The following is a 21,624-nucleotide window of genomic DNA, read 5'->3' on the forward strand; positions in this document are numbered from 1 at the left end:
CTTGGCTCGGTAAGAAGTGGCTTGTTCCAGAAACAGCCTGGCACAGCCACCGCTCCCCACAGACAGGCAGAGGAAAGCATTACCTTGCCTATCCACGTCCCCAGGAGGCTGACACACACTTTGCCGTTGTCGTACAGGTTGGGATTCAGTCTCCCACTGCACTGGGAGAGGTAGCGGAAGAGAGGTGGGACAGCAGGGTAGATGTTGGGGAGCTGGATATCGAAGAGAAAGAGGCCATCTTCATAGGGTGTGCGCGTGGGGCCTTTTATAAGTGCTGAGAAGAGATCCTGTGGAGAGAGGCAATATAAGCCAGGCACTGTGAAACCGCCTCGTGCCTTCGCAGGGTTGTATTTAGAGGGAGGGGGGATGTGATTAACTTAGCCCTTGCAAGAGTCAGCTCAAGGTAACACGTCTCTGGGCACCTTCTCCCTAGAAGCTGCGCTTGTCCCACGGTCTGACAGCAGACCAAGCCTTCGGATCCAAAGCCGGGCTTCCGAGGATGGCCAGCAATCCCCAGGCTGCTCACTGGTTACACCAGCTCCTCGCTGGCTGCCCCCCCCCGCCTTTCCTGCTCAGCAGGACAGGCAACCCAGTGGGCAAAGCACCCAAAATAGGCTTCCTGCAATGAGGGGCTCCCTGCTGTTTGCCACCCTGACTTGGGGAATGCAAAAGCAGCCCTTTACGGTAATTACAGCTGTATTTCACATGCTGCACACATTCCTGCAGCTCTAGCGCAAAGGATTAAGGCTAAGCAGGGAATTCCAAAGAAAGCAATCCAGATGCTGAGCCCAGCACTAACACAGGCATTTGAGAGCAGACACTTGCCATTCGATCCTCAAAGGTTTTAACCATGATGCCATCAGGCAGGGAGGTGGCCAGGAGAGCCATCTCTTTCCGCACAGTGCTAAAGAACTTCTTTGCTTCTGGGGGCTGAAATTCCATTTTCTTGAAGACATGGGTATCTGTGGGGAAAGGAGGAGAATGGGATTACAGCCTGCCTTTGGAAACTGCCTCAGGTTCCTTGTGAAGGCAAATCTATCCATGTGTTAAATGTATCGTCTGGAAAAGAAGAGTTCAGTTGCTTTGGTGCTGAGCCAGGAGACAGCCTAGAGATTATTTGATTTTTCCCCACGCTGCACAGCAGCCACAACCTGCACCTCCTGTTCTCATGGTCCCACAGAACATCGTCCCTGTGCCCCAGAAGGAGCCCTGTCCCACAGCCTGGACAACAATGCATCACCACACAGACTGATGACCCTTTCTCTGCAAAACCCAAACATAGCTCTCCATCTTTATTTATACACACCTGCAGGTTCAGAACAGTTTGGCCACCTTTCCTTCTCAGGTCTGGCCTGGCTGGCTCGCTGAGCACCTTGGGCTCCGCTGTCACCAATGTTCCACAAAACCAGATGCTCTTTTTTATTTTTGGCTGATTAACATTGGCACAAGTGAACAAGGACACTCACCCACCAAGGACACCCAGCACAAGAACACCAGCTGTTCCTGCTCTGCTTCTTAACCAATCCATCCCTGCAAAAAAGCCTGAACAAATCCTGTAGCCTTCAAGAAAGTATCTGCAATGGAAAGCAACTGATCTCCACAGCCCTCCAAAAGGTAGTTACCAACGTGGACAAAGGGGAAGCCCACTTCTGTAGCTTGAGAAGTGACAGTAGTGCCTAAAGATGCCATCTAAAAGCCAGGTTTAAGTCCCAGAACAGACTGTGCTACAGAAGTTGTCTTAATTTCTCCTCCCCAGTTAATGAGCCGTGAAAAGGGCTAGGAAGGAGAGGATACCCAAACCAAAAGGCCTGGAAGCAAAGGTTTTGGAGAAAGAGAAACACTGCAAGACAGGAATGAAGGACAGAGTATCCCAACGCTGGCCTGACCTGACACACTCACCTGGAGCGTACTCCAACACAGAGAAGACTTCTCCCTTGGCACTGGTGAAGGTGACTCCAGGCTTGCCTCCACTCTGCTGGCAAAGCACTGGTGTCTCACTGGGCCACTCCGACCTCACTGGTGTCTGTGCCTCTGCTTTTTCTTCTTTCTTCTCTGTCTCCACCATGGCTTCCATCTTTTCCTCCTCTGCAATAGCCACATTATCCAAGGTCTTCTTTAGATTTTCCTGCAGCTTTTTAATATCGTCCAAGAACTTCTTCTCCCGAGTGGGTTTTTCCAGCTCCACAGTTGGGGAGGTGGGAGAGCCAGTCAGCAGCTGCTCCACAGTCATGTTTTTCAAGCTTTCCAAGATCTTGATGGCCTCCTTTAGTTCCCGGAAGCTCTTTGGGGCTCCGTCCTTGCCAGCTTTCTCTGCAGCAAGATCTGCAACTGCCATAGCCACAGCTCCCTGGACTTGTTCCTCTACTTTTTTCACTTCCTCTGCTGCCGGCTCCTCAGGCTCTAACTCCTCAATTTTTGGGTGGTCGTCTTCCATGAGGCCATTGTCTGTTTCCCAGCTGTCGCTTTCATCCTCCCACTCAGAGGATGCCCCGCTGGTGCTGCCGTCAACAGAATCATAGTCCGACTCCTCAATTTCTGATTCAATATTGTATAAGTGCTAAAGGAGAGCAGAGTTACAAAAGACACCAGAATAGTTAGGATGAAGCACAGAGTTTTAGTTGTTTTTTCAATGCAGGCAAATCAGTTCTCCCCATGAAAAAGGAGCTCCCAGCTAGAATTTGTTGGGCTGTTTCAACCCCCTCCATCTATACAGGGTGGACTGTGTTTGATCCAAATAACGTGCTCATCAATGACCAGCACAGATTATGAATCAGCATAGCCCCATCCTCCACCTTTCAAAGTAGGGCATTGGTGGAAAACTAGGGCAAGTTCTAGGCAGGCTGCAGCCATCCCAGCAGCTGGGATCCAGCCACCAAGGAGAGCACGCAGGCGCCAAAGAGTTACCTGGATGCCCCAGGGTTTCTGAACGCAGAGCCAATTCAGAACGTATTGGGTATCGTGTGTGGAGTTAGTATTTCTGGTCCTGCTTCTGCACCAGCAACTGCCTTGGCACAGAGCCCTGGGTTGGCTGCCTCACACTCCGTCCTTCCACAGAGACAATGCTGGAACCAGGAACACATTCCCATACCAGCTTTCTTCTTCTGCAGCACACACTACTTGCCGTCAGAGCCCTGCTACGCTGCTTTAGCTGTTGTATGTCACTACTGCTTAAAATTCAGCTGGGACAATGAAGCCTAACCCAAGTTGCTGAATAAGCTCTTACATAAAATGTTCTCTTCCCCTTCACTACTGGAAGCTGAACCCATCCACGGTCTGCCTAGCATCACCTCTCAATCCTACTTTTGCACATGCTACGTCTCTCACAAGGTCCCCCTGCAGAGGCTTGCAGACATACTCCAGCTATGAGCATCAACATAGAAGCAGGGGAGCAAGAACAACTTTATAGGGCTGTGTTAGGAGTTACAAGATGGAACATTTTATCCGCAGGCCTCTGACACTTGAATGACAGCCCAAGAATCCTCTTAATCTTGCAAGATATGACCCCAGAGGCTGAGGCACATGGATGGACACTCAGTCATCTTGTCGTAGCCTTGAACTGAACCAGCACTGTTCAGCCAGTCCTGTGCCACCCAGAGACAAGCAGCCAGCAGAGGTTAGTTGGGTTCAACACAAGTGACTGCAGGCAGGAAAAGCCATCAAAACTCACTGCCCTCAAAGCTAATCCAAATCTGAGTCGGAAAGTTAATTAGCCAGTTATGCCATCTTTATTTTTAGAGCTGAGAAAAAGCACCCAGGCAGCTCGTCTCTGGGCACACAGACAGGCATTGATAAATCACAGTTTTACCAACTGATAATTCACGCTCCTGACATTTCCCCAACTCCCATAATTACGCAGATGAGCAGAATCGAAAGGACTGGCGTGACACAGCAGGAGCTGCTGCAGAGCCCCAGCACCACTCCCAGCGTGAGAACAGCCCTTTGTGGAGCGCACATCAGACCTCCGATTGTGCCTGTGATCCGAGCACATGTGACAACAGGGGGAAGGGAGACAGCAGCCTGCTTTGTAACGCTCTAGTCCACTGCCATAGTGCAGGCATTGACTATTCTACTGTAATTAATGCAGAGCTGCTTGGTTTAAAAAGAAATCTTGATCGAGTACTTTCTACGCGCAAATGCATCTCTGCAGCGGAGGCAGTGGTGTTCTCTGCCACAGCGACGGAGATGGGACCCTACAGATGCAGGTCTTATCTTTAGGCTGTCTGACTTAACTTGAAGCAACAAGGAGAAAAGACACGGGATGAAACTCCATGTGGAGTAGTGACTAAGATGACAAGACAGTACAGCAAAAAGCTTAGAACAATGCAGAAGGCAAATCAACGGGGTTAAGTGGATTAGCAGTGTGGCTATATCTATATTTTGAAGCTTGCACTCAACCCTTTTCCCTCCCTGCCCTGGGAAGAGATTTGGGTCTGATCCCTAGGTTAGCTACAGGGACAACTTGGGGCTCTAGTCCAGCTTCTGGAAGAGCTTCTTTAGCCAGAGAAAACACCACGGTGCCATTTCACAAGCAAGACAGAACAAGCAATTGCCTTCCAGCAGTGCCTTAGTTGGGCAATGCAGTGAACCTGGGCTCAAGTCAGAGCAGATGATCCCCGAGCTCTGCAACCCGCTCTGCAAAGCGGCGGGTGCTGGAGGCCAGGAGCAGGGCTGTGGTCAGAGCTGTGAATGTGCAGCACAGTGTGTGAAGGAAGCAACAGCCTGCTCATACTTTCCTATTCTCTATATTCAAGAGCAGTGATGACCAACTAGTTGCCCAGTCCTCCTGGCAAAGGAAGAATTTTCTTGTGCTAACAGAAGTGGGAAGCCACCCTCTCATATGGGAAGTCAGCAACAGAGCAAGATTCCCTTACACAGTGAATCCCTCTGCACCTGGGATTTAAAACCAAGATTTGTCACTTAGGAATTACAGGGATATCACGAGCTGGAACAGGACCTCACCTGAGGCAGAATGATAGTCTTGGAGTTATCAGCCCACACCACTTCCACTTTACTGCTGACATCCACGCGAGCCACTTGTCCAACCGAAGGCTGTGGAAACAAGAGCAGTTTGTCAGTCCCTTTTCTTTTCCAGGCACTTCAATGCAGAGCAGGAAGGTTTTGATAAACAGATATTCCCCAGTTGGAGAACCACCTAGAGCAATGCTTGCAGCCTGCCACAGAAGTGACAGGAGTCCTGGGGCCCCACGTCAAGGGGGAGAAGAATCCTACAGATTGGGTTTCCGTGAGAAACCCCACAACACTGCCACGGAGATGGGGAAAACTCCCCGCCCCGCCATAAGGAGAGGACCAGGAGGACTGGTCTGGCAGCAGATCCCAATTTCTGATTGGGCCCAGGGCCACAGCAGGGGCTGTGGCTGTGCCAGCGAGGGGACAGGAGCTTGCCCTGGCTGGGGCTGCCCTCTAGCGAGGTGCCGACAGCCGGCCCCCGCCCTCGCACCCCGCCGGGCTCACAGCAGCTTCTCCCAGCAGAGAGCGCGCAGGCGTGAACCGCCGAGTCACAGTTGGCACAGGGTGTGCGCAGTAAGTAGCATCTTGCACTGGAAGAAGGTTATTTAGGTCAGCTGAGCAAGCTCAGATGTGTTTCATGCTGCTGAAACTAGAACCGCGATAAGAACCACACTGTGCCTTTTAACCCTTTCTTAGGGCTTAGTCTCTAAGCTGGAGGTCTTCCCTGTACAGTAGGGAAGCCTGTTTCCTAGCAAAGAATGTATCCTCTACAATATAAATTGTTCCCTCTTCCTCTGTAGGAGATCAATCAGCTCAGCAGAATTAACAGGTATGTAGCAACTCAGATGAAAACCAGAACCCCAGTCTTCTCTTGCCAAATGAAACTGGTTTCATGAAAAAAATCCACCTTCACTCTTGCTCAGGAGCCCACAGAATATTCTCATATTAGAAGTTAACCTGAAATCCTAAGCAAGAGTTTTATTAAAAACCCTCAGGCATACGTTTGATTCTTGTCTCAACTTTGTTCTTGCTCTGCTATAGACTCTGTCACCAAGGTGAAAGGATTTCAAAGTTGTATCTCCACCAGACAGAGATCTGATATGTTACTCATAACAGCAGGGGACACCGACACAAAAACTAGCAAGCTAGGGAGTTTAGGATGCCCACGTGGGGCCTAAGGCCCTTCTATTGACTCTCAAACGTCTCCACTAATACCTGGTGACAATGCAGTCACAACTGTGCCCAGAACCTACCTCATCCTCCTTAGCTGTGGCTCCATCCGAGTTGCCAATGCGAATCACAATGTCAGTAGTGCGGAAGCGGAAGTCTGGATGATCAGCAATATCATACACACTCACATCCTCCTCCTCCCCAATCAGCTGCATAGGAGACAGAAGGCAAACAGGTCAGCTCCAAGGTGCTGCACTGACCTTCAGAGCACACCTTCAACACTTGAAAGCACTTTGTGTTGTACTTTGTGAATTGTCAGTTGCTCCAGCCGCCTGCAAGGAGCTGCTAGTGTCCCTTCTCGTCACCTCATCCTGTAGCACATCAATCAAGGCACAACAATGAAAGCAAGCAGATATTCTGTCTCATCTGCTCACCCTCACCTTTGCTTCAGGTTCCACATCACTACATCACAAGACATGCAAGAACAACATTTTATTCCCTTCTGAACACCCAGATTTCTCGAAGCAGTTCACTGGGGTTTACAGGGTTAGAGTTTACTTTTGAAACAGTCCAAGGCAACAGGAAGTATCTGACAAAAAACTTATCAATTAATGGGAAACATCTTTCCTTTGATTTCTGCTGGAGGATGAGAGGTAGGAGCCCACAGATAATGAGAAAAGGGTAAAGCAGAGCACAACCCGAGGCCAGACTGATGTTCCACTTCTGGATGTAAAGGGCCCTGCTCAGTTATGACAATGAGGTCTCCCCATCCCAGGGCAGAAAGCGGTACACCAGATTTGTGCGGTTCAAGTCCCCCTCTCACCTCCAACCAGACCATCGTCTATCAAGATGACAGAATACGGTGTTCCTACAAGCCCCAGGAAAAAGCTATTAAGGGCTGACTATAGGCAACAGTGCCTGGCAGAGGCAAGCAGGACAACATGCCATAGATGGATTCTCCTTCCATGGACTAGCAAAGACACAGGAATGAAAAATTCTTACACTGAACTCAAGAAATTAACTGTCTGTGACGACTTCAGCAAAAATCTTGATCCATACTAGAGCCTGATGTCGACTATGGGATGTAAACCTTCTGTTTGGTCTTTGCTGCCTTGCAGGCATAAACAAATATGAAGCGACACCACCTCTAGCTAAGCCTCCCAGGCCCAAAAGCACATGGCTGTTTGTCCTCAAGGACAAACTCCACTGCAGAGCTGACTCCCAGGCTTATCTGTGTTTATCTGTGAAGCTTGTGCTGTTTTGTGGCTGCTTTCTCTTAGCTGGTTTCAACAGGCACTGGCTCCTGCACTTACCTCCACATCATCTCCACTGGATTTCAACTTGAACCACTTCACCACACAGGTACGGCCAATATGGTCACCAGACTGCACGACTCCGTATAACCCGGGGTCCTGGGAGCTCTGAGCTTTTGGTCACAGTGGTAGGGAAGAAAATAGACAAGTTAAGTGTAGGAGCACAGACTTTGCATAGCAACTGAGGCTGTCTGTTTCCAAGCTCTCACGGCTGAAGCCTTCCATTTATGAATGGCATGAGGAAAAACAGTTCTTCCTACACAGTCAAAATTGTACTTGGCTAACAAGTTGCATTTTAATGGAGCATGGAGTAATGATAAAGTAAGATAATATTGCATTGGACTGTGCCATTCATTTTGGGACCATTTTCAAGCTCTATCACCAAGAGAAAACATGCTGTCACCTTAGTGCTCTGCTCTCCAAATTAGCTCTGCACCAAGACTGCCAGAGTTTCTGGACAGACTGGCCAAGACCTCCCTGGGAGAAGCCCTGGGTGCCAAGCTCTTCTTCTAGAAATGTGCCACCCCCACAACAGTTCTGCTCCTCTGGAAAAATGGACTGGACAAAGGTGGAAGGCAGGCAGGATGCAGGCAGGTGTACGTGTGTGTACGCATGCACCAGGGATCCAACAGCATCAAAGCTGGGCCTGGACCACCTCTCCAGGGCTGGGCTGTTAGCCAGCACACTGGTATCCAGACATCTTCCAGATTTATCTGGTTGACAAGGATCCACCTCCTGGCATCCTTAGCAGGGGGACACAAGAAACTACGGGCATACCAGCCTGTTTGGAGAGCACGTTTGACAGACAAATACAGATTTCAAGAGGCCAAACTAGAATGGTAGAGCTGGAGCTGATGAATAACTTGTTTCCACAAACTACATTTAACCCACAAAACCGGTCAGACTATTACTCATCAGAAATGGCCATGCAAAACAGTATCTTTTTTTTGCTAAGCCAGCTTCTCCTCTTCCCAACCTGACAATATCTTGTGCTCCCCACTGTTCAGGGACTACCCCTGCAAGAAAAGAGGAGGAGCTGAGAGCCAGATGGTGTGGCATCAATATTTCATATCCAAAAGCTGTAAGTCTCCTTGAACTTATACCATGACCCTCACAAGCATTACCAATTGGTTTGGTGAAGAAAAGGGATGCAGAAGATGCCTCTGGATCCCAAAACCCTCCGAGAAAAAACACAGAGGGTCATGATAGACAAGCCATACAAAGCAGTCTGAGGTGAGATGTTCATTTCTCTCCTCATTCTTCCAGAGAGCTCAGAGCCATGTGCACTTTCAAGGAAAAGGTAGGCTATCCCTACTCTACAGAAATACGGAGAATCATAGCTTTGCTCCTTGGCACTTATTCCTTCCACATCTTACATGTTGTCATAGTTCAACTTTGGTATTTAAATAATGGTTCTCTGCTGATATTCATGTTAAGTCAGCTGAATCACTGTCTGTCCCCTATTAGGCTCCTGAGCCTACCTCAGGTGAGTACTACTAACAGCTGCCCTAAAGAGGGCTACAATGTACATCAGGAGATTCAGATTGAAGAATACTTTGCAATTAAGAGCACATTTGTTCCCTGAGGAGAGTGTTGTTTTGACACCCAATACCTCTTTTGTCCACCACAAAATCCCCAGGGCAGAACTCATTGTTGTCCAGATGATGGACTGGAATCAGCTCGTTGGAGCGAATGTTTGTCTCCACTGTGCCATCCTGCCACATAACATCAGCTGAAGTCATCGTGGTCACCACTTCTACAGCAACCCTGGGAACACAAAAAGGCAACGAGTTACCAGAGGGAACACGCATGAGCACAACCAGAACGTGATGCTGCCAACATCAGGAATCAAGATGGATCTCAGCAACACAAAGGTACACATCAGCAGGCTGGAAAGCAAGTCAGGAAAGTCCATCTGGTCCCGGTGGAAGCAGCTACACAGCAGGCTTTGCTGTGACGGGTTCTCAATCACTGCAGATGTCACATTGCTGCAAGTCTATGTTGCAGGAGGACTTACTTTGCAGGGAGTTGATGCTGAGCTCACTTTTATTCCTAGTGGAGCAAATTAACATCTACCAGCACCCACTTTCTACCCCTGACAGAGGCATGACAGGAGCTTCACACCTTCTATCCTGGCAGCTCTGAGGAGTCTTTAAAGCTAGAGGAGCATGGGACTGGAAAGGAAAGATAAAGCAGCATCCACCTCAGACCTTCCAGAAAGGAAAAGAAAAAAAAAACCAGAGGCAACACATTGAATGTGGGTAAAGCAAAAGGATTTTGTTTAAAAGAGACAAGTCTCCTTCCCAGCTGTTCAAACATACATGTGTGTGTCTGCAGCTCAGAAATGAAACCCAAACATGCAACAATGGACCACATGCTGGTACTTCACTGTGGAGCCTGACAGAGTTGTGTGAAGAGACAAGTTCCTTGGGGGCAGGAGGAGCAGAGCTACAGTCTAGCTAGACAGGCTCTTCTAATGAGCCCTCCACCATTTTCATGTCTCCTACAGCACGGAACAAATTGAATCCCATGCTGATTTTAAATTTTGTCTTTATTTTGCTGGCCAGGCCTTCCAGACATAACACAAGTGCTGCATTTATGTTGGTTTCAAGTCAAACCATAAAGAAGATACAATAGGCAAATACAACTGTTCTCCTCCAGCACTGTTCTTATGAATGTCAGAGAAATGTTTTTTAAGAGGTAATATGAAGAAGTTTCTAGTAGGGCCAGCACTCAACAGCAGAAATTGTCAGAGAAGAAAATCTGTAAGAGGTCAAGTGTGGTGGGTGACATGCCAACAGACTGTTTCTTGGGGGAAGGGGGGGCATGTGCAGCTGAGGATGGGAGAGTGAAAAGGCAGGCCACCCAAGGAAATGATACAGTCCTGTCTGCAGTGCAGTTTATGTGGCTTCACAAACAAAAAATCACCACTTGACATTAACAAAAACCCCTGTATATGCTCACTAAAAAATAACCAGAGGTCTGTGTGCTGTCCAGAGAGCTGCAGCAGGTCACTAAATGATGGTAAAAGCCACATGCTGAGTTGGCCCCCTGCAGTCAGAGATGCCCATGAGCTGACACATCAGATCTGGTGACTAACTGCAGCAAGCCCATCTACTTTGCATTTCTCAGCAGTGTTGGCATCACACCTACTGATGGTCTCACCAGCTTTATCTGAATATTCAAACAGTGAAGACCCCTCATACTGAGCTGTGACCAGCTGCCCCATATGCCCTTTAAAGTATCAGCTGGGGTTTCACATTCTGTGCTGAAAAAGCCTCTATTTCTTATTCTCTGTGACATGGCCATCTCTGCAAAGTGTCTCAACATCTGATCTCTGCATTTCCTTGTATGGAGCTGCCCAGATCCAGCACAGGAATCTCTCCCTGTGAATCCCAGGGATTTCTCCCCACTGCCTGTATGGTGCAGAAAGCTACCAGGTTTACTAGCCAAGCTCTCCTTAATAAAACCTTTAGTGAAGTAGAGGCACTCAGCAGGGGGCTGAGAAGTGAGAAGTGAAGCAAGAATCAGTTCCCAGGAACTCTATCACGCACTCCCATTTTTTCTTTCACTTGAATACTGCTCTGGTGAGGTTTGTGACCTTCAAATTTAACTTCTCCAAAACCCATGAGGACTAAATGAACAGCTCTCCTTGTATACAGGCAAAGCTAACACACCTAAACAAAATGTGAATGAAGCTTATGGCAAACTACTGCATCTCTTGAATCCTCCCACTTTCCTGGGAGGATTCTCACAGTTATCTTGTACTGGTTCATTTCTGATGTAGGATCTGTATACAACTAAGTAGCCCAGGGAAGCCAGCAAGACAGGCTAGCCAGTTGTCAGATGTCTCTGTATCCCCTGAAAACAGTTTAAAGATTCTCAAGTTAAAAGGTAAAAGCTGCTGAGATCCAGTTTTATCTAGAAATAGGTGGATACATGCCATGTTCCCTCCTCTAAGCTGAAATCAATTCCTTCAGGGCTCTCAAGAAGTGCATTTTGTTCATTAAAAAACCCAATAAAAAGTATACTGTTGGCAAAAGTTGCAGATCTCTCTCCAGAGCAGTGTGAGGATAACAGAGACCACTGCAGCGCAAACTCCTGCCAGCACAGACCTCCGTGCTGATCTGGAGACAGCTCTCTGAGGATAAGCTGTCCATTCCTGCTACCAGGGCCTATCCTCGGCCTCTCTGCAGAAGCTGCCAATGAGGTAACCAATTAGTGTCATGTTTAAGCTGTATGATCTTTATTCACCTGTCTCTTTCTCTGCATACAGAGTCTAGCACAGCACAGATATTCTGTTGAAGCCCCAAGGCATAGCTGAAACAGAATAGCATCGGTGTCACATCACATGGCCCCAGTTTCATCAGAAGCTGGACTGAGACCAAGCTGATTTCACACAGGCCACTGCACAGTCACCACAAGATAATTGCTGTTGGTTACTACCAAGCAGTGTCCTCACATGAGGCACACCATCATCCTCCAGCCAAGCTGAGGAGGTGCTTTACACCCGACACCTTCGGCAAGGGAGATTTTAGCAAGTATACCTGGATTTGGAAATCCAACTCACCTGTCTCCTGGTTTGAACTCTCGTGAAATCTTGGTCTTCTTCTTCTTGTGCTTCCGCTTCAAGTTTTTGATGGAAAGAGGGATGCTCTTCTTGCGGCCAGTGCCGCTGCCACTCTGGGATGAGGCAGTGGAGCTAGCAGAAGAGGTGACAGAACTAGTGTCATCAGTGTCATCAGCTGCCTCATCATCAGCATCTTGCTCCATGGACTGAAGCCGGTAGTCAGATGAACCTTCATCTTTGAGCAGAAAGGGAGGCTGCTGCTGTCGTGCTGCTGCTCCCCCTTTCTCCTTCCCTGTTTCTTCAGGCTGCTCCTCCTTTCTCTCCCCAGGACTTGGTGCACTGTTGGAAGAGTCATCCAGCTCACACTTTGATCCAGGCTTCAGATCTTCTGATTTTTGGTCAGCAGCTGCAGCAGACTCTTTGTCAGGGGCTTCACTAGTGCCCTGAGACTCCGGGGAGCATGACATGATCTTCACTATCTGCTTCTTCAGCAGCCGCCTCACCTAGAGAAAGCGAACCTGAGTCAGACAATATGTCTGTACACTCAGCAAGCTGCCAGCCCACCTGGGGAATTCTACACAGAGGGAAATGGCACCCCATGGGCCTACACACATTCCACCTGCACCAGAGTATTCTGCAAACCAGCATCTCACCACTGCTCTACTCAGAAGCAGCACTGGACTAGGCCAGGGAAAGCAAGCTTTGCTCCTTAAGGCTATTTTAAGCATGTTCTGAACTTTTTGTTATGGAAGGTCACAAGAGGCTGCACAAGTTAATCTATGCAACAGATGCAGATATGCAGGGAGGTCACCATCCACACTGATGATATCCTGTTATTCTAGGAACACCACTGCTCTACAGACAGCAGGTAAAACCATAGCATGACTCATCTGGCCTAGGAAGCAAAGACTTCTTTCTTGTCTCACTGTAGCAAGGATGTAACTGAACAGTTCAGCTCCATAAGAAACCTGAGGTCATGCTAATGAAAACAACATGTATCTAACAGTCCTGGCTGTCAGACCACACCAGCTCTGACACAGCTTGACCCCTGCAAGGTGACACCTCTGTGTTCGAGGTCCTGTTCATGTTCTCTCGTGGCATTAGCTGCATCCTTCACCAAGTGCAGGCAGACTGCTGTACAAGGGGACTTCGCTGCTGGCAACAACAAGCCATTACTCTTTACAACCACCACTTCAGGAGTCACATTTCAGACCACATGACTACCAGAAAGGTTTCTGCTTTAAAAGTCACAGCAACCAGAAATGCTTAGAGAGGTCAACGTCTCCCTTGACCCCTCAACTCACCTTTTTGGCAACTGATCCTTCACCCAGGACACAGTTCCTCTCGGGGCATTCACAGGTGATTTTTGCAGGTTCCACTTTGTCCGGGAACACATAGAGGCACCTTTCCCCAAGCTGCCTTTGGGCATGGTCAAAGCACCCCAGACGCTTTACCCTGGCAGAACAGGAGGATGGCCATGAGCAAAGTGCAAAAGCAGTAACAGACCCTAGCAGTGACTGGGCCCTTAAACAAGGCTGGCATGACCTCATGCCAACGGCACTTCTCGTGGGGTGGCAGAAGCTAACACCACACCAAATCTTTTCCAGGCTCACAATTCTAAAGGAGGAGTGGGAATCTCACCAGGGACTGGGTGGGGACACAAAGGGTTTGGTTAGGACAGCAGTCACTCCTCTCCCTCTAGCTCCCCCTCCCAAAGACAGCTGCCGAGAGACATTTGAAGTTGGCATTGTTTTGGGGTTTTTTTGCCATCATCTGAGAGCTGCTCTCCTCCAGCTTATGAACACCAGGCAGGAATCACACTGCAATGTGCTATTACTCATCTGACTTCTCTTTCTGAGTTTTGTCCAGCCCATTTTTGCAGCTGCAGCCTGCAGAGGGCACCAGCTGCTCCCTCAGCACCAGCCCGGGTCCAGAGCAGGACACCTCAGCTACCTACTGACACACAGTGAAAAGATGCAGCCTTGCTGCAGACACAAGTGGAAGGACAAGGGATGAAGTGAACTGTTGCCAGACACCGCTTTCCTCTATGTGCTTGTCAGCTGGAGAGTACTTGGAGAGGACTGGTGGGATGCTAGCCCCTGTGCTGGTAACTAGTGTCTGCTAAACTAATTTGGAAGTTATTTGGTCACATTTTTGAAGCTCTGGAATATACAGACATACAACATGGAGAAAAGCCCACTGGAAACAGCAGCATTGTGTCTAATCAGCTGGTAGGCATGTTTCCCAAAGCCTGTGCAGGGCCTGGGTGCTGGGAGTGAAAAGGGGTTTTCAACTGATCTCACCTTGACAGGTTCTCCTGGCTGATTATTGATGGAGGAGGGCTCACACTGTCAGTACCTCCAGGACAGAAGCTTTTAGTGATCCAAGTAACCTTTAGTTCTACCACCTGTACCTAAAATGTAAAAAGAGAGAAGGCAATTTAGTTTTTCAGAGGCTTTCCTAGACCAGTGTCTAGGATCTGAACATTTACGCACAGGAAAGCGGCAAACCTGCTTTTATCATTTAAGATGGCCAAGTGCAATTTCACCACGTCCAGGATCACTACAGTGCTCCCATAGCATGGCTCTTGGCAACACCGAGGGCTTCTGTAGTTTTTAACTTTGAGACAGACAACATCTGGCTTAGGAAGGAAGCTACAGTACATACAAATCAGCAGTCCAATGTCACAGAGACATGCTAATGGACTTGGAGCTGCTCCCTCTTTCAGCACAGAGCAACATTTCTCCCTTTTTTGGATAGTGTACAACATTAAGTTTCAATAGAAGAGGTTCTTCTACTACCCTAATGATCAGCAGTACTGGCCTCTAAGTGCATTGGCCCGCCATCACCTTACAGGGTGCCGGCAGGGACCCTTGGGAGGAAAAGCCAAACCATGCTCAAAAGTCCTGTCAGTCCACAATGAGAAATTTGTCACCTCAGAAGAACACAGCCACAGTGCATTTGCTCTTGGAAGGTTACCATGGCAAGCTGACTCTGCTCCAAAACGCCAGCCAGGGACCGTTCTGTGCAGAAGGTGGCCATGTGTCAGCTTGTCAGTCCTTACCTCTTCCACCACCACTCTGAACTTGCTCTTTGTACTCAGAACAGGCTTCACACCAGAGAGCCACTGCACACTGGAGAAGACTTTAGAAGGCCCAATGAGGACTTGCCCAGGATAAAAGCCATATGAATCATCAAAGAAGAGACCCTGTGGGGGAAAGGGGGGGACGTGAAAAAAACAGCATAAAGGACTCCTAAGATTTAAGATTCCAGCATTTCTCTTCTCTCATTCATGATCAGTAAGATTAACCATAAAGGTAAAGCCTGCAAGTTGCCCACCTCCTAAAGCTCATTCCTTTCCTGAAGTCATCCCAGCAGTTCCTATAGCAACCTGCTCTGACACACATCCGAACGGGACTATGACTCAGTGAAGGAGAAGCAAAGGTACTTGCAAGAAACAAAAGATGCATATTTCCACACAAATGTTCTCAGTAACAGGGTAGCCAAGGTGGGCTGAGTCCTGGGCAAGGACACCCATCCCTTTTCCATGCTCCAATTCAAGCACTTACAGCTTTCAGTCAGAGGATGCCTGCCTTCACTCCTCTGTTCAGCAAATTACATTTGTAATTATTATTCCTGTCTTAGCTGAATTAGTTAATATGACAGTTCTCTGAAAACAAAACAGGACTGTAAACAACAATTGCTCTCTAGAGTTCTTTCCCACTGATATTTAGAGTGACTTGATGAACTGAAGATTCAGGATGTGGGGGCGGACAGAGCAGCTTGGAGTAGATAAAATACTGAGCACAAAACTGTATCAAGTCTTGTAATTTGTCAGAAAAAGTAAGAACAGCACTACAAGATCTAAGTCAGGTAAGTATCTAACACACAGCAATTCCGAGTACAGGATCAAGAGTAACACTGGAGATAACTCATGTTTCGGACCAAACCACGCTCTCCAGAGGACTAGGTACACTTTAAAGGCAGCCTGACTCAAACCAAAAGTATCTCAAAATTGGGTAACCAGAAGCTGGATGCTGCTACAACATCCATTTAACAAGCAGGAAACATACTGCACAACCCAAAGTAGCAGAGACTAAGATACTGGAGAATATCTAGCAACAGAACACTCCTGTACAGAACAGAACCACCACAGCAGCACATCCTAATTAAACTGATATTCCATTTACTCTTCAAGAAACAGGCATCAAATTTTAACAGAAGTGTGGTTTGAGATCAAAGGGACCTTTGCTTTGAAGGCTGGGAAAGGTAAGGGCTGACTGCATTGCTAGTTCCTAAGAATTACATGCCATTCTTGGTCAGCTCCCACTACCGCTGCCAGGAGTGCAGCAAGGCCCCACGGATGCTGTTTGGAAGAACAAGCAAGCTATCGTCAGCTTTCGAAGGGGAGAGGTTAGATCCCATTATCACCCAGGGAACCCTGTTTTACCCAAAAGCTAGCAAAACCTTCCCCACCACATGATTTGGAAAATGCCAGTATGGTGGCAGGTCTCCATTCAGAGAGTGTGATGGACTATAATAACAAGAGAGAGTATTTTACGTCATCTGGAAACGTGCAGAACACCTTTTAAACATTATGCCCTTTTCCAGAGGGGAACAATTTTGAAAGCATTAAATGGAGTAAGAGCCTTTTCAAGCATGTACAGATATCATGAGCAGACAGTGAATTGCCTTGACATCAGCCATCTGACTGCATGTTATGCAAGTTGTCTGCAAAGAAAGCAGTTGGATATACTAATTGTAATACCTCCTCAAAACCTGCTCATTACTAATGTTACCTTTAAGCTACATCTTGTTACACTTACTTCAAGTGAAGATCTATGAAGTGTTTTTCAGCTGTGATGCATCGTTTAATTTTTAGGATTAATAAGTGCCTATAGTTTTGCCTCTCCCTCCCACACAAAAAGCTTACAAAATGAACTTGATCAAAAAGACTCTCATGAGAACCAGAAGCTCACCGAGTCACTGACGTGAGGACAAACGTCATACAGCTTGGCTCCATCTTCTGTGCTCATAGAACACCTGGAAAACAGACAAGAGGCACGGTTGCATTTCCAGAGCCATCCACCTCAAAAGCAAACAGCACCAAATTAACTGACACTGCCTGAGTGGGTCTGTCCATACACTCCTGGGCATATCACTGAGCCTTTATGGTCCAGAGCAAAACTGGTTATAGACAAGCTATAAAAGCACTGCCTCATATCTAAAGGTTCCATTCAGCATGTAAAAGTAATATGCAGGGTTCTGCAAAGATTTGTCTGCTGCAAAGATCCCATTTGTTATTCACACCGATGCTAGAACCTAAAGGCAATCTGGATATACTTGCTTCAGTAATAACTTCATTTCCAGAGTGAGTTCTGGTGGGATTTCAAATGATTCATTAGGAAGAGATTTTGAAAACAGTTCCCTCATTTTACATAGCTATGCATGAGCTGGTAACAGATACCAAGCAAGGTTTTAAATTGCACCAGTAACTGCAGGCGATACAGATAGAGAAGTGTAGCTATTTTTCACTCCCAGTTTAACATATGCATAAGCCTTCCAGCCTGGGCTAACCGAACACTAAAACAATCAAAATCAGACACATCCACCAATCATCTGTTATAGCTTTTGCATTACTTGCTTCTCAGATTCAGAGCTGGCTGCAAGATTGTAGGGTTTTTTTGAAACATCAATGTCAACACTCAATTTACAAGACAGATGGGTTGTTCCCCAGCTGCCAGGCCCATAAGCCTCTTGGCCCTCCACTGGTTCCTTCCTTCCCTTGCATCAATAAAAAAAGTTTGCTGGACAAGACAGGCCTCAGTAACAGAGTGAATGTAGTGAATTCATAAGGGTTTAGCTCACAAGTAACTGTCCGACATGCACAAGGAACAGAATTCAGATCCTGCTGCTGGCTTTGCAGAAATAAGTTAACCAGGTATTTCTTTCAATATCTCTAGCTAAATCTCTCTCTAGAGATATGACTTTGGATTATGTCTTCATTAAAAAAACATTCCTAATACAGTTACAAATAACAGTGAAAAAGGCAAAGCTGTTCAGTCTTGGGCTGCTTTTTCATCTTTAATAAAAAACACTAGCCTGCAAGTTCCTACACTTTCACAGACCTTTTTTTAAGGTAAGAATCCTCCCTACATCTCAGTGAAGTTACACCCTCCTACTGAGAACAGGTGTGGAATAGACATCCACCTTAAACAGCTACTTTTCCAGAGGAGAAGCACTGTTCAAAGACCAATGTGCTTGAGTTCTGGAGCACTGATCTGCTGGGATTGAAAAAAAATTGTCACCTTTCAGACTACAGCTTTTCCAGAGGGTGATAATGAATCTCAATGTTTTCAGAGAAAGATGTATTCTTACTCTACATCTGAAGATAACACAAGCAGATAACTTGTCAGTATGTGAATGAAGCCCAGTCTGTTTCTAGTTCTAAAATAGATCAGGATTGTGAAAGTCAAGGGGACAGTCTTCAACAGAAAGAAAAGTACCTGGCTCCATTGGAAAGCTTGAGGATGACCTGGTTCTTCAAATCATAGACCTTGCCCAGCCAGCAGTCATAGGCTATGTAGTCACCATACATGAAAGGCTATGAAGAAAACAGGAAACAAAACCTTACCAATATTGTACCTGGAGCCATCGAGTCAGTCCTCACACAATGCAGACTAGATAGGGATCTCAAAGGGACTTATGACAGCAACTGCAGATCTCACTAAACTGGAATTAATGTACACAGAAGAGTTTGCTTGACAGTCAGCACAGCCTGGGTTCTCCAGTTAAACAGCTCAGCCTTTCTCCGGGATTTTTTTCCTCAGATCTTAAACTTAAGTCAAGTGTCCTGTTCCATTCAAGAGGTGCTCTGCAAAGTAGAGGCATACTCACACTTGCCTTCGGTTAATATTAACAATTTTTTATCACTGAGACTAATTTTCCATCCCAGAGAAACTTGTATCCTGTTGCCTTTCCACAGGCTGTTTCTTTAGAAGGGTTGTGACACACTGCTCTTCACTCTCAAATTATTTTTTTTCCTCAGAGGAAAAAGAATGATAAAATCCTATCCCGTCTCATCTCTGGAAATCACACACCCACTCAAGAGGGAGAACCAGGTATGTTTCAGACCATTCCAGCTCAACAGAAAGGTGCCTGACTCACCTCAGCATTTTTATAGCCTATTTAAACACTAACGATATTGCAGCTCAAAAGCTCTGTGCCACTGCCATGAGGCTGCCCCAGTCAGGTTGCCATACCAGCCCATCTCAGTGAAGAAGTTCTCACACAATTTAATGTCAACTTAGCCCTTCAAAGTCAATTTGGTCTCAGCAATGTGATCAGAAACACAGAACAGATGGGGAGATGAGGCGATGCTGTATCATCTTCTTCCAGGGAGGATGCTTGCAGTAAGTTTAAAATAAAACCAAACTGCAGATGCATCTTGCACAGTATGATATGCATGTGTTACTTGAAGTACAGCAGCATGCCTCCAAACCACCAAGCCCTGGCTCCCATGTGTATTTTGGCTGCGTTCTCACCCAGATATGTTGCAGGTCTTTGCTGTTGACAGGGTAGAGGATGCAGTTGGTTCCTACCAGCTTCACAGCACACTCTATGTTGACATCAATTACAGTTCCACACTGGCTGTCCTGAAAATGCAAAAGAGAAAGGGTTTATCACCTAGGGAAGGTACTACATACACACATATATGCTCTGTGTACAAATCAGAAGTGCAGAGATGAGTAAACTTTCAAGACTAAACTCCCTCTTATCCTTCAGACCCTTGTTCTGAAGGGGCATTTCGCATGACCCTAAGACAACTCAGAAGGTGAGATCATTATTAAAGACCTGTAGTGTTTTCTTCCCAGTTAAAATTTGCAGTGGCTGCTAAAGCAACAGCCCAGAGACTCCTGCATCTGACCAAATAAAACCACACTATGTCAGGTGTTTAGTATTTACTTGTTTTAAAATCTGCCTGGCTCCTTGGTCTACTCAACCAAGCAGATCTCCAACTCCATAGGACCATCCTGCAGGTACTGCCCTGAGTCAGCAAAGGCAGGAGTAGATTATCAATCCCAGAACAAGGGAAATTCTTTAAAGCTATCTAACTTCTCACGTAAAGCTTGATTATGCAGGACAGTATAAATGGTCTTCACTTGCTGCCATACTAAAAAAAAATCTGGCACCTTTAGTCAGATTTCAAGGTTTCAAGCAAGACAATTTTCAGTTGGTCCAATTACGAGATGGTTGTCATTCTCTCCCTTACTTTTTAGCAAAGTTTTAATTTTTAATTTTTTTTTTAATCTTTTTTGTCCCCAAGAAAATAATGCATGCTGTCAAGAGCCTTCTGGGGATAGTTTGGCAGGGAGCACACAATATGCACGTTGCTCACACATATGGTGGAGGCCAGCAAGGAAGGGCTGCTAACCCAAACACTGTCAAATGCAGCAGCTGCCCTGGCCTCCTGACAGCTGGGACAATCAATACTCTTATTTATTAAAGACCACAAGTCCATTATAAAAGCTGACTGAGGGCCAGCATGACAAATGCCCTGGTATCAGCAACTTCTGAAGCTGTTCTTATCTCAAACATCAAGGTCTCTGCTCCAACAGGACTTGAATGTAACACTCGAAGGGCTTATAGCCTGCAAGAAGCGGATTTGTTTGCTCAGTCCACTTATAAACATGCTGTTCTTTCGACCACATTAAATATTTATTTAAGGCTTTCACTTGGAGCCCTGGGCAGCCCTTCTGGGAGTTCAGGAGTTTGCTGGTGCTCAACTCACCCCGTCTCATCCTGGGGACAGGTAGTTAGAGCAAAGACACCCTACAGACACCCGCAGTCCAGGATAATTCCTGGACAGATTGCTCAGCCCATTTGGCTGGCTTGCGTTCCACCTGCCTGCTACAAGTCCTCTTCCTCACATCACACACAAACCCTTTGCTCCACAGTCCCCCTGGCTCCCAAGGAGGTGGTGGGGAGGAGAATGGGTCCTGCCCCACTCATAACTGTGCCAACATGGCCAGGAGGGCTGGGAGAGCCAGGCTGGCAGAGCCTGAAGCAGTAGGGGCTCATTCCCTCCAGCTGCTCCACATATCACTCCATTTCTTTCTAGAAAGCCTGGGAAGCAAAGGGAGCCTTTCCCAGCTATAGCTCCATCATGACAGACAGCAAAGCCTAACATAGCTTGCAGCCTGCACAGGCTGCCAAGAAAGAGCCCAGCTGTACCGTAACTCTTACCTGAACAGGGTTTGCCAGAACTACAGCAGATTCACAACTGCTGCTGCCAGCATGATTCAAGCTATAGGATGAACGAGGCCTGCTCAGAAGTGGCACCTGCCCAAACCCACTGCTTCTGCAGGTAAAAGCACAGCCACCTCCCCTGCTTTTCCTACAGATTAAGCTAAATTAAATATGCCCAGTCCATCCCCTGCCCAGGCTCTGCAGTTCAGGCCCTCTGTTTTAGATTGCTTCGCAGTCAGAACCAGAAAAAACTTCAAGAAACAAATTCCTTGCACTACACTGAGCATTTCAGAATTAATTTTTCCTTTATCAGTAGCCAACACAACAGCAGCTGAGACATAATACAAACCAACA

The 21,624-nt window shown here is 47.0% G+C and overlaps 1 protein-coding gene across 2 annotated transcripts in view; it reads right to left on the bottom strand.

Annotated features, from left to right (window-relative positions):
* The window catches only part of UBE2O (ubiquitin conjugating enzyme E2 O), a 72,432-nt gene that overhangs the window by 6,421 nt on the left and 44,387 nt on the right, over window positions 1-21,624 (bottom strand). For both annotated transcript variants that reach the window (XM_074888756.1, XM_074888757.1), the window contains exons 3-16: window positions 19,566-19,676; window positions 18,528-18,625; window positions 17,001-17,064; window positions 15,086-15,229; window positions 14,325-14,434; window positions 13,326-13,476; window positions 12,022-12,524; window positions 9,064-9,218; window positions 7,452-7,564; window positions 6,222-6,347; window positions 4,960-5,049; window positions 1,900-2,557; window positions 826-962; window positions 84-287 (exon numbers count right to left, since the gene is read on the bottom strand). In XM_074888756.1, coding sequence (XP_074744857.1) covers window positions 84-287; window positions 826-962; window positions 1,900-2,557; window positions 4,960-5,049; window positions 6,222-6,347; window positions 7,452-7,564; window positions 9,064-9,218; window positions 12,022-12,524; window positions 13,326-13,476; window positions 14,325-14,434; window positions 15,086-15,229; window positions 17,001-17,064; window positions 18,528-18,625; window positions 19,566-19,676 — 2,664 coding nt within the window. The remainder of the gene's footprint in view (window positions 1-83; window positions 288-825; window positions 963-1,899; window positions 2,558-4,959; window positions 5,050-6,221; window positions 6,348-7,451; window positions 7,565-9,063; window positions 9,219-12,021; window positions 12,525-13,325; window positions 13,477-14,324; window positions 14,435-15,085; window positions 15,230-17,000; window positions 17,065-18,527; window positions 18,626-19,565; window positions 19,677-21,624) is intronic.

Source organism: Strix uralensis, chromosome 19, assembly GCF_047716275.1.
Source record: "Strix uralensis isolate ZFMK-TIS-50842 chromosome 19, bStrUra1, whole genome shotgun sequence".
In the NCBI taxonomy this organism is placed as follows: domain Eukaryota; kingdom Metazoa; phylum Chordata; class Aves; order Strigiformes; family Strigidae; genus Strix; species Strix uralensis.